The 10,101-nt window shown below is 36.0% G+C and overlaps 1 protein-coding gene across 1 annotated transcript; it reads right to left on the bottom strand.

The window, feature by feature from the left end:
• Positions 1-528: 528 nt before the first annotated feature.
• LOC147866946 (fimbrin-1-like) lies at positions 529-8,862 on the bottom strand. Its single transcript, XM_087339725.1, has 14 exons — positions 8,487-8,862; positions 7,048-7,218; positions 6,733-6,971; positions 5,867-6,038; positions 5,756-5,794; positions 5,406-5,474; positions 5,209-5,325; positions 4,872-5,083; positions 4,633-4,794; positions 2,247-2,446; positions 1,813-1,964; positions 1,627-1,723; positions 1,467-1,558; positions 529-1,107 (listed from the first exon to the last, which is right to left on the bottom strand). The coding sequence occupies exons 1-14, from the start codon at positions 8,571-8,573 to the stop codon at positions 979-981; spliced, it is 1,938 nt and encodes a 645-aa protein (XP_087195851.1). The 5' UTR covers positions 8,574-8,862; the 3' UTR covers positions 529-978.
• Between the last annotated feature and the right edge of the window lie 1,239 nt (positions 8,863-10,101).

Here is a 10,101-nt window from a genome sequence, read left to right as displayed (position 1 = left end):
GCAATAATATATTATATGATCATTACAATTATGTTAATATGCTACGTGCCACAACACACTTTTAAAAGGCAATGGGAAACTTTCGACCATTTTAGCATAGGTTAGCTCTTCATATCATGGTGATGTGAAATTCACCACATATACAAGAACTATCGACTACACACCCTTAACTCATGATAGAAATGGTGTTCTCTACCTCCCTAGTTACCCAATCGAAATTCCAAACAATTGAGAAGATGAAATCATCACATGCAACAATTCGAACCCTATGGCAAAAGTTCAAAGTAAGCCCCTCTTTAATCACTTCATGATAGAGTAATTTCAACAGGATAATTTTAACAAGTCCAATATGACTTTATCGTTCCATGTTCTCTTTTGTCATAAACAGGGTAATCACAAAACATTGTGTAACTGACATACTTTTCAGACGAGACATTCACTATACTTTTCAGAATTTTAAAACATGTAATATTGGAAAAACCTTCAGTACTTTATCTTAAATTGACTGATGAATCGTCACATGCATAGTTAATAGACAACTAAACAAATTAAGGTGGACACAATGTATCTTAATACAACAGATGAATGTAATCACTATCTGTGACCAAAGGAAGACTTCTTAAATCTCTTAGAGGCTCTTCCAATTAAACTGCCTTTTATCTCTGTAAAATTGTTTGAACAAAATTGTTGACTTCAGAACACAAGTCTCCTTTTTTTATTTCTTTTACTAAATCTCGCCTATAGTATCAATAGATACTAAATTTATAAATTCTAAGCCACAGTTTGAAACTCAACTAGTGTTACAAAGGCTCAACCTCTATACATGCTATTTTCAACATACAATGCTGTATATACAGTTTGGAGAGGTTGCCAAAATTTTCAAATTTGCTCCTGAGGTATCCTAACAGGAAAAATAAAGAATCAAATGCATATAAGAAGACAAAAAAAGAAACAAACGGATCTGTATTATGATACTAGCTAGCTAGTTGACTCATTATTGTTCTCAGAGGACATGAGAACTGCTGCGGCTGCGGCCTTGTTCCATCTCTTTGATATGCTCCAAAGCATTATACTTGCCATAAGAGTTAAAATCATCTTAGGATTAACCTGTTTGACAGAATAAACAACTGAGAATCAAATAAATTCAGGCAGAGGCTTGCACACAAACTGCAATCCTTGACTTATCACATTTTACGAAGTACCAATCCCCAGATCCTAACATTGGGGTCTAGCATTGTCAAATGCTAATTCTTGTATCCTTAGGTTCTAACACTGCAAAATACTAAGTTCTAACAGCATGAACTAGTAATCCCATATACCATAAATTCTAGAATTAAAAATAACTAACTCAAACTTTAAAATTAATCCAATAAAATCCAATTCGTATTATACTTTGAAGAGCATCTATTAAGTAGACCTATAACTGGACTCTTACAAAACTCCATTCATATCAAAACATTTCATACTTGAACAATGTCGTCCCATAGAAGAAAGATAGAGCATCCAAGTTTCCTGGCTACGCTGATTATATAGTTCGCATTTTGTCTTTTTTCTTCATCTGTGCATATCAACCAATGTAAGTAAATAACATTTACCAACTTTGACTGAGTGTTAAGAAAATTATACCTGTTTCTCCCTTCGTAACCAAATCCCAATTCACTACATTCGGTTCAACCGCTGATAGCAGATCAAGGAAAAAATTACCACTGGATAAGCTCTTGTCCTGCAATATGACATATCCAGGAACTTGTAGTCAGCATAGGATTTCCACAATATGAATGTCACAAAATCATTGCTACGACATCGAATTACCTTAAAGCTTTCTATATGTGTTTTCTTTCCAGATGCTTTCACTTTTACATTAGCCCATTCAAGGATATCAGCATCAGTAACATCTTTTCCTTTGTACTTCAATGTTCTTAGCAGATGAAGCATATTATATCGCATGAATTGCCATAAAAATGCTGCAAATACATAATATATTAAAAATTGCACAATGCAAATTCATAATATTTCTTTCATTAAATATAAATCTTGGAATGCATCACGTTTTGCAATATAAAGCTGACTAGAATATTCTTTGGCCACTTACGAGATAAAGAAAAGAAAAGAAAAGAAGCACGAGTAAAAACGAATTTTGACACTTGACTGTCATTGTATAAAGTGAAGTCACATACTTGGCAAACAAGGATCCATAAGAAAATAGGGAAAAAATGCATACGTATTGTTTTTAGGATTAAAGCTACCTAGAATAAGCTTCCGGTTTCCTTGCACTATATCATTTCCAGCAATATTGACAACAGAAAGCTTCAGTTTTTTTCCGATGCTGATAACTTGATTGCAGTTTTCTACTTTTCTGAACAAGAGTTTTATAGGTGGTCGGTTCGCAATCTTCCAATCCACAATACCAGGTTGCACCTTATCCAGAACTTCTAGCAGTATCCACCTATAAAACAAAATCCCTCAGTCAAACTCCTTGCCATGACGCATCTACATCAACAGAAATATATCATTATCTGTAGACCGAAACCCAAATAATAAAAAGATATAATTTGATTTCAGAAAGAGCAACAAGAGATTCTGTTTCTTACTGGAGCACCTGACAACATAGCACATACACTTTTCTTTGGGGAAGAGCAATGCGATTGCAATTCTCTCTCTCTCTCTCTCTCTCTCTCTCTCTCTCTCTCTCTCAAGATGTAATCTCTTGTTTGGTCTTAAAATTCGGGCAATAGCAATTTGTTGTGCTCTTAGGCCCCGGCCCTATGGACCAAGTCCGCAGCACCGTTGTCATCAACAGATAAAGGCCATTATGTCCCACCATCACAGGTGCTTCCCTCGCTTCGGAGACATCTCCATTCTGGATCAACCTGTGCTAGAGATCTTTCGAAGAACTTGAGAATCTCACATGTGCCAAAAACCAAATTCCCTCGTCTGTTTTTATCTTATTTACTTTTATATTTACTGAGTAATACTTCTATTTTGATTTGTTGTTCTCAAAGACGAGACAACACTTAAGATGTAATCTCTTGTTTGGTCTTATAAGCCATTTTGGCCTCTTAAAAGACGTTAATATATCGTTGTTTCTCTTTTTATTTTTATTTTTATTTTTATTTTTATTTTTGATGATTGGGTAAATACCCTATTTTGTTGTACACCAATTGCCTCATGGGTCAATTTTAGCCTTAGAAGATGTTAATATATCTTTCTTTCTCTCTCTCTCACCTGAACAAGGTGGAAAAGAATAGAACGACTTGAACTGATATTATTAACTTGGAAAACAAGAGAACATGGATCAGCCCCAAAATATCATTTGGGGCGAAGATAGAGCAGCTGCAAACTTTATCGCATCAGTTAGAGATTGAGGTAGGCAGATATGCATGAATACTTCTTGAAAAAAGAATTTGCCAATCGTGTCATCAAGGAGTGGAATCTGAAGAGCAGTATGTTTGTCATTCTACTGTTTTTTATGAAATAAGAGGGAGGTACCATTGCCACTTTAAGCAATCCTTTGGCTCACCACAAGGTTACGGAATATGAGGACCAACTGTGCTTCAGGATTTTCTTGTTAGAACTCAAGAAACAGAGAGAAGCTGTTGAAGGGCAATAATACAACCACAAAAACCAATCAACAAAGAACAAACACGACTTCCTTTAGACCCACTACTCATGCTACAAGTCAATCGTGGGCTATAAAAATGGGATCCTGACCAGGACACTGCGAAGGGGTTATAATAGATCGGACGATAGCAATTTGCCGTGCACGTACGCCTCAGCCTCATGGACCATGACCTCATTACCCTTGTCATCAAAGATAACGGCCATTATTTCCCCCCATCACAGGTGCTGCCCTCGCTTTGAAGACCTCTCGATACTGGATTGCCCTATGCTAGAGATCTTTCATAGAAAAACATTACAATATATCTGATTTGAGAATCTCACATGTGTAAAGGACAAGATTCTTTAGTCCTGTCTTAGTCTATTTCAATTAATTTTTTTACTTGCTTACATTTATTTGCTGTTTCTCAAAGTCGAGACAACATTTTAAGATGTAATCTCTTGTTTTGCCTTATAAGCCATGTTAGCATTCTATGGTTTTGTATTCTGCATGCACATGTCCACTCTGCACATATTTTTGGTATATTGCTAAGCTGATTACTGAGTACATAATTAGAAGGATGACCCGTACGAAAGGCGTAACGATCTGCGCACTGTCTTGGAGAAAGACTCGGTGAAATAGACATGTCTGTGAAGATGTGGAAAAAATAGATTCTCTCCCACAGTATCATTTCATAAATTCAATATGACTATATACACTGTACAGATAAAAAAAATCCTATTTTGGAGCCAAAAAGCTTGAATTTATACCACTATCCTAACACTAGAAGATACAGCCAGTCACAAATTTTGTACATTGATTCAGAATATTTGATAGAACATTCATCTCCTCTGGATATGCAAATCCCCAGTTGGCCAAGTATAAAACAGTTAATATTTCATATGACTATAGTTGAGGTAATCTTTCATTTTGTTATACCAGCATTTCTAAGAAATATTTCCTATATCAAGTTTGAAAATTGACTACAGTAAAAGCTGTAAAAATAGAGTGTTGTCCAGAATGCCATAACTCACCCATCTCGTAAGTCTTCAAATAGATTGTTTACATATGTTGACACTCCAATGCTGTTTATCCACATTCGAAATGCCCTTTCTTCCCTTGAAGTCTGCTCATCATCATGGATCATCTCAGCAAATGATACATTCACATTGTCTACAGTGGCGGTAAGCCCATTTCTGGAAATAGAAGAATATCATTTCTTTGTAAAGTCTGTTAAATAACTGCACTGACGACCACAAAATAATATAAGCACCTTTCATGAAAAAGATTGGCAACAAAAGCTAAGTTCAAGTTTGTGGAGCCCTCCACAATGTCTTTGGGTGTTACGTATCTGCGGCAACCAATTTGATCTGCCTGGTTGAGAACCGCTTTTGCTCTCTCTAATGGATTTTTTACCTCTAACGGAGAAAGTGAACAGGTTTGCGGAGCTAGAATGTTTAATAAAAAAGTATATGCCTCTCCATCCTGTAATAAAGTATATGCAGTCAAGAAGTATCTATGACAGTACCAAAATAAAGCATAAAGCAGTGTACCAAATGACACAAGACAAGCAGAGAAAGATCATAACCTGTTCCGCATTTCGCACACACCTTTATATCAGATGAAAAATTGGAGATCACTTTTGTAAAACCTGCTTTCTTCAAATGGTAATTCATCCATCTGAGCAAGACCTTGTCTGCAGGAAGATTTAGTAGCTCCTCAATCTCCTGTCAGAATTTCAGATACAAGGTGAGCTTGTAAAAAGAAATGTATCAATATATATATCAGCAAATAAAGGCCTGCATACCTCTGTATCAGTCACCATTTCAACAAGTTCCGGTGTCTCTTTAAGATTTATATTTGCTAATAATTGTATCTAGAAGCCAAATAATCGATCATTAGAAAAACTCAAACAAAGCAGACTATGTATTACACAGATAACAACGGATCATAACGAACAATTACTACATCACTTCTTTCATAAATGCGATCTCTAGGTCAAGCTCATTTATTGAATTAGTGGTGGATTTAATAAATGTATCAGACAATATGCATGTTAGTTCAACTAGAAGGTGAACAGTTTATCTATATATTAACTAATAGGTGAATATGTTCATGAAAACTATGTATACATATGCAGAAGTCCTCGAAAGCTACCTTCACGATCTGAGAGATCAATCCAAGAACTAAATGAGCCTGCACAAGAAGAGGGGGAACTTTAGACATTGTTTGTCCAGGCCAAATTTGATTTTAAAATAGGATTATTACCCTGCCCTCCAGCAAATCCTGTGTTCCAATGTTAACTACTGAGCAACCAATTGCTTTTGCTGAATTCAAGCAAAGGTTATGATTTTCAACTCTTTCCCAAAGATTTAAATCTTCCTTGATATTAAGCACTCGCTCATCAATAGTTCCCGGTGCCGCAACATTTATAAGCTTACTGCAAATTTATTTGGACAGAAAAGATGTGTGCAATTATATCAGGATTATGTTACTAAATTGAACATTACTTTTATTTGACTATTTATACTTTTATTGTGAAACTTAAAGAAGGCAAAGATCGAGTAATGTAAGGGGCCTTCTCAATCTAAACATGCATACTTAATTTCAAAAGATAGACTTCTGATTGTTGATACACTCTCCTCTCCCCTTTTGCTGGCTCGTTTCCTTATATAATAGACAGAAATTTTGATTTTGGCTACCTAATAACTTTGCTTTGGTGGTCAGGACACAATGTGAAGGTATTTTAATAAGTAATGATATTGATCCATAACTATCTTCATCAAAATGAAAACTGCAAGCTAAAATGGATAATTTATCTGGTTCCACACATTGGTATGGAGAAAGTAGATGTCATGCGTCTCTGAAAAAGAGGTTTTAGCTTCTTTCATTGATTTACTTTACGATACAGAGGCTAAAAACATACAAACTGAAATATCCATAAATCTCAATCACATACAGAGGCTAAAAATAGTACAGAAGCTAAAAGCATACAAACTCTTATATTTCAGATATTTGACAAATCCACCAGTTAAAGACGGCTTGAGAGCCCCAACTTTCAGAGTAAAAGAAGATCCACCACGGAAGGAGTAACTTAAATTTCTATGATGCGCAAGGTAGACGTTGTGAAATACCATAGCAGAACTCCGTTTTTAATGATATCAAAGATCGCATCAGATGATGAATCAATTGGCAGAACTTTCTTCAAGGCCTCATCTCCGTCAAGGTATGTGTTGATGTGATCGACATACGCTTTCTTCTCAGATTGGCTGATATGATGCAATAAAGTAGTTGTTGCTAGTTTAAGAAAATCTGACGCCTTCTTCTCAGGGCTTGTCTTTGCTTTTCCACCCTTCTGTAGATCAACATACATCTGCAAAGACAAACAAACAAACACACTGAAGAAAGCTCATAATAAACGGTGATGTGATCATGCAATGAAATAATACCTGTAGAAATTCTTCGAAGTTGAGGCCAGTTTGCAGACTTGAGCTTTGTTTTTTAACAATCCCTGAGATTTCCTCTTTCGCTAGTGGCTGTTGGAATAAGTTGAGCTTGTTTAGACCAGACTCTAGCTCTGCTACTGTGACAAGACCATCTGTGTTTTTCAATAGATCAAACTGCACGCACAAGGATGTTAGTTCCCAAGCAAAAAGAGCACTCAAATAAAGTTGTGTAGAGATAGCACATGTGACTTAAACCAGAGGGATAACGAAACCTATGAAGAAAGAAGGAAATTTTGCAATCGGAGTGGAAAAGAAAAACAAACAACTATCAGAATAGATCAGTTGGCCTTGGAAAATAATGAGCGTAAGAATATACTCAATGAAAAACTCAAGGATTTTAATTCCCATTGAAGAGAAGCGATCAATAAGAACATGCCGGTTAAGCTTGAGCAAAGTCAGTTGGTTCACATTATAGCACAAGGAAGAAGGGTAGCAAGACTAAAGAAAAAGGGAAATTTAGCAGCATGACTGAAAAGGAAAAAGAAATGACAAAGATGCTCAATTTATCTAGGAAAGTGAGGAATTTTCAAATCAGTGTAAACCCCTGGATCTCAAAAGTTAGAAGACTCAAGAAACGACAATGATACAAGCATGCCAGAAATCTTGTGCAAAGTTGTTGACTTGTCCAAATTAAGCCAATTGATTCATACGGATTACAAAACCCTTCAAGAATGAAAATGGAAGATCCAGCATTTTCAAGGTATGCTCATTACAAAACTCAAGAATCTTGGAAGAAACACTAACAATCAGAACATGCTAGTAAAGTTCGTGCAATGTTAATGATCTGTTCAAATTAAGCACAAGACAAAAGGATTGCGGAAGCTCTAAAGAAAGATGGAGATTTTGCGAGATTTTTCTTTTCAAATTTAGCACAGAAATATATAAGCCTGCGCAAAAAGTAAAGTAGCAAATTCAAAGCATCTCAATCTACCTAGAAGAAAAATTTCTTTCCAAATTTAGCACAGAAATACATACACCAGAGAAGGTGAAAGGAGGCTTTTAGAAATCACAGTGGCTTTTGTGTAGCTTAAAAGGAACATTAATACTGTGATATAGATCCAGAAAGATTAGGAGATAATGATATTATGATATTGATCCAGAAAATTAAGCACGCTAATCGAGAAAGGTTACAAACCATGTGAAGGAAAAGGATATTCTGCGACATTTAATGGCGGGAAATGAAAACCAAAGAAAAGAACGATCCATGGAAACAAAGCACGGATATTTGCAACATGACTAGAAGAGAAAAACTAAAAAGTTCAGATTGAAGGTTCATTGATCTTACGGAAAAACAGAACCCTGAGATCAATTCTGAAGGAAAGTTAGTGCAGAACAAAAAAGACGTGCTATGGATGAGGGGGGGAGAGAGGGAGATTAATTACTTGTGATTTGAGAGAACGAAGTTCTGCTTGTGTAAAATGAGCAGCAAGACTAGGGTCTGTTACAACGATACCACCAAAAGAAGCCATTTCTCTCTTTTTGTCTGTGCTTCTTTCTTCACTTTTCTTTTCTTCAGATTGAGATGCCAGGATATTTTCTTCAGAGATGAATCTAGAAGAAGAAGACCAATTGGAACAGAAATACACAATGCTGATCTGATACGGCCTACGTTTCGTAGATCGTCTTCGATGGCAGGGCTATGGAGATCCTACGAGAGGATCAGAGGCAGACGCCGAAGCAGAGGGAAGAAACGCTCATGAGGAAGATCAGTAGTCCGCCATAGCCAAGGTTCAAGCCAAAACACAGGCAGGAGAGACGAGAAGGAGGTGGAGAAGAAGAAGAAATACGATCACACAAAACCCCCTCCAAATTGAATACAAATAATTAAGAAATGATAATAATGTTATTTGTTACTATTTATTTTTCACTATTTATTTGTATCATTTATGTATTTGTGTTTTATTGGTTACCAGTAATAATAAAGAGCTTTTTATTATTTTATGGATAATAATATTTCTACATACATATGTATATGATATATCATATATGTGTGTATGTCTGTGTCTGTGTATTTACTATTTTTTTCGATTAAAAAAAGTACGTGAGGTAAAAAATAGAAAAGATTTTTATGGAGACTTAATTATGTATTGGAAGGGATGATTTGTTTTGTTCCATCATTTTCTTTCTGATTTCCTTTCATTATGTACAACAGCCATAGACTATAGCTATTGTCATAACCATAGCCATAGCCATAGCCATAGCCATGCTCACAGCCCACACATTCATCATCCCTTCTTCTTTCTTCTTCTTCTTCTTTTGAGAGTTTGCCGCTTGCTCGGTGATGGGAAGTAGGTGTGCTTCTATCCTCGGAGCAAACCCTAGATCACGCGGTTTGTCGGGTTCTATCTCACCCACGAGTTCGTCCAACTGTCAACACACAAACCTTCCCCGACCATGTACATCTTCGAGTAATGTATCTAGATGGTCCAAGCCAACCCACACGAAAGACTCGCTTTGCTCATGTTCCTTCTTCTATTTTATATTGGCCAGCATATGTCTCGTAGTTGGTATTTTCTTTCATTCATCATTTCTTTCTTTCTCGTGGCTTAGAGCTTGTTTCATGCGTTCTTCAACACCTTTACATCAGGGTTAGGGAATTTGACCGTAACATATTTTGCCCAACTCCATGCCTAGTCATTGAAATCATGGTTTTCTCATGAGGAGGAAAAGTTCTCATGAATTTATTTTGAGGAAGGCCTTGTCTCCCAAAGGTGAGCTTCACACCAATGGGTTCTTGTTTTTCACATCATGCCCTCAACCAAATTTTATTTTATAGAAATTCCAAATCTTTTTCTAGTTAACATTATTCAATTGTATTATGCCTCTTTTGTATCATTTTCTCCAATGGATTTTCTCGAACCAAATAGAGCCCGCATTATACCAAATTCTAGAAACCCAATTTTGACTTGCTTTCCATCAATGAGCTATAACAAATGAACATGAAAACAATCACAAATCTAGGAACACAAATGGAACTTACCAAGGTTGATATTATAA

This window comes from Azolla caroliniana, unplaced genomic scaffold, assembly GCF_043228905.1.
Source record: "Azolla caroliniana isolate FFs.n. ecotype wild unplaced genomic scaffold, voAzoCaro1.0.p SCAF_2, whole genome shotgun sequence".
Lineage (NCBI taxonomy): Eukaryota > Viridiplantae > Streptophyta > Polypodiopsida > Salviniales > Salviniaceae > Azolla > Azolla caroliniana.
Note: the sequence above shows the minus strand (reverse complement) of the source record. Positions and strands in the feature narration are given on the sequence as shown.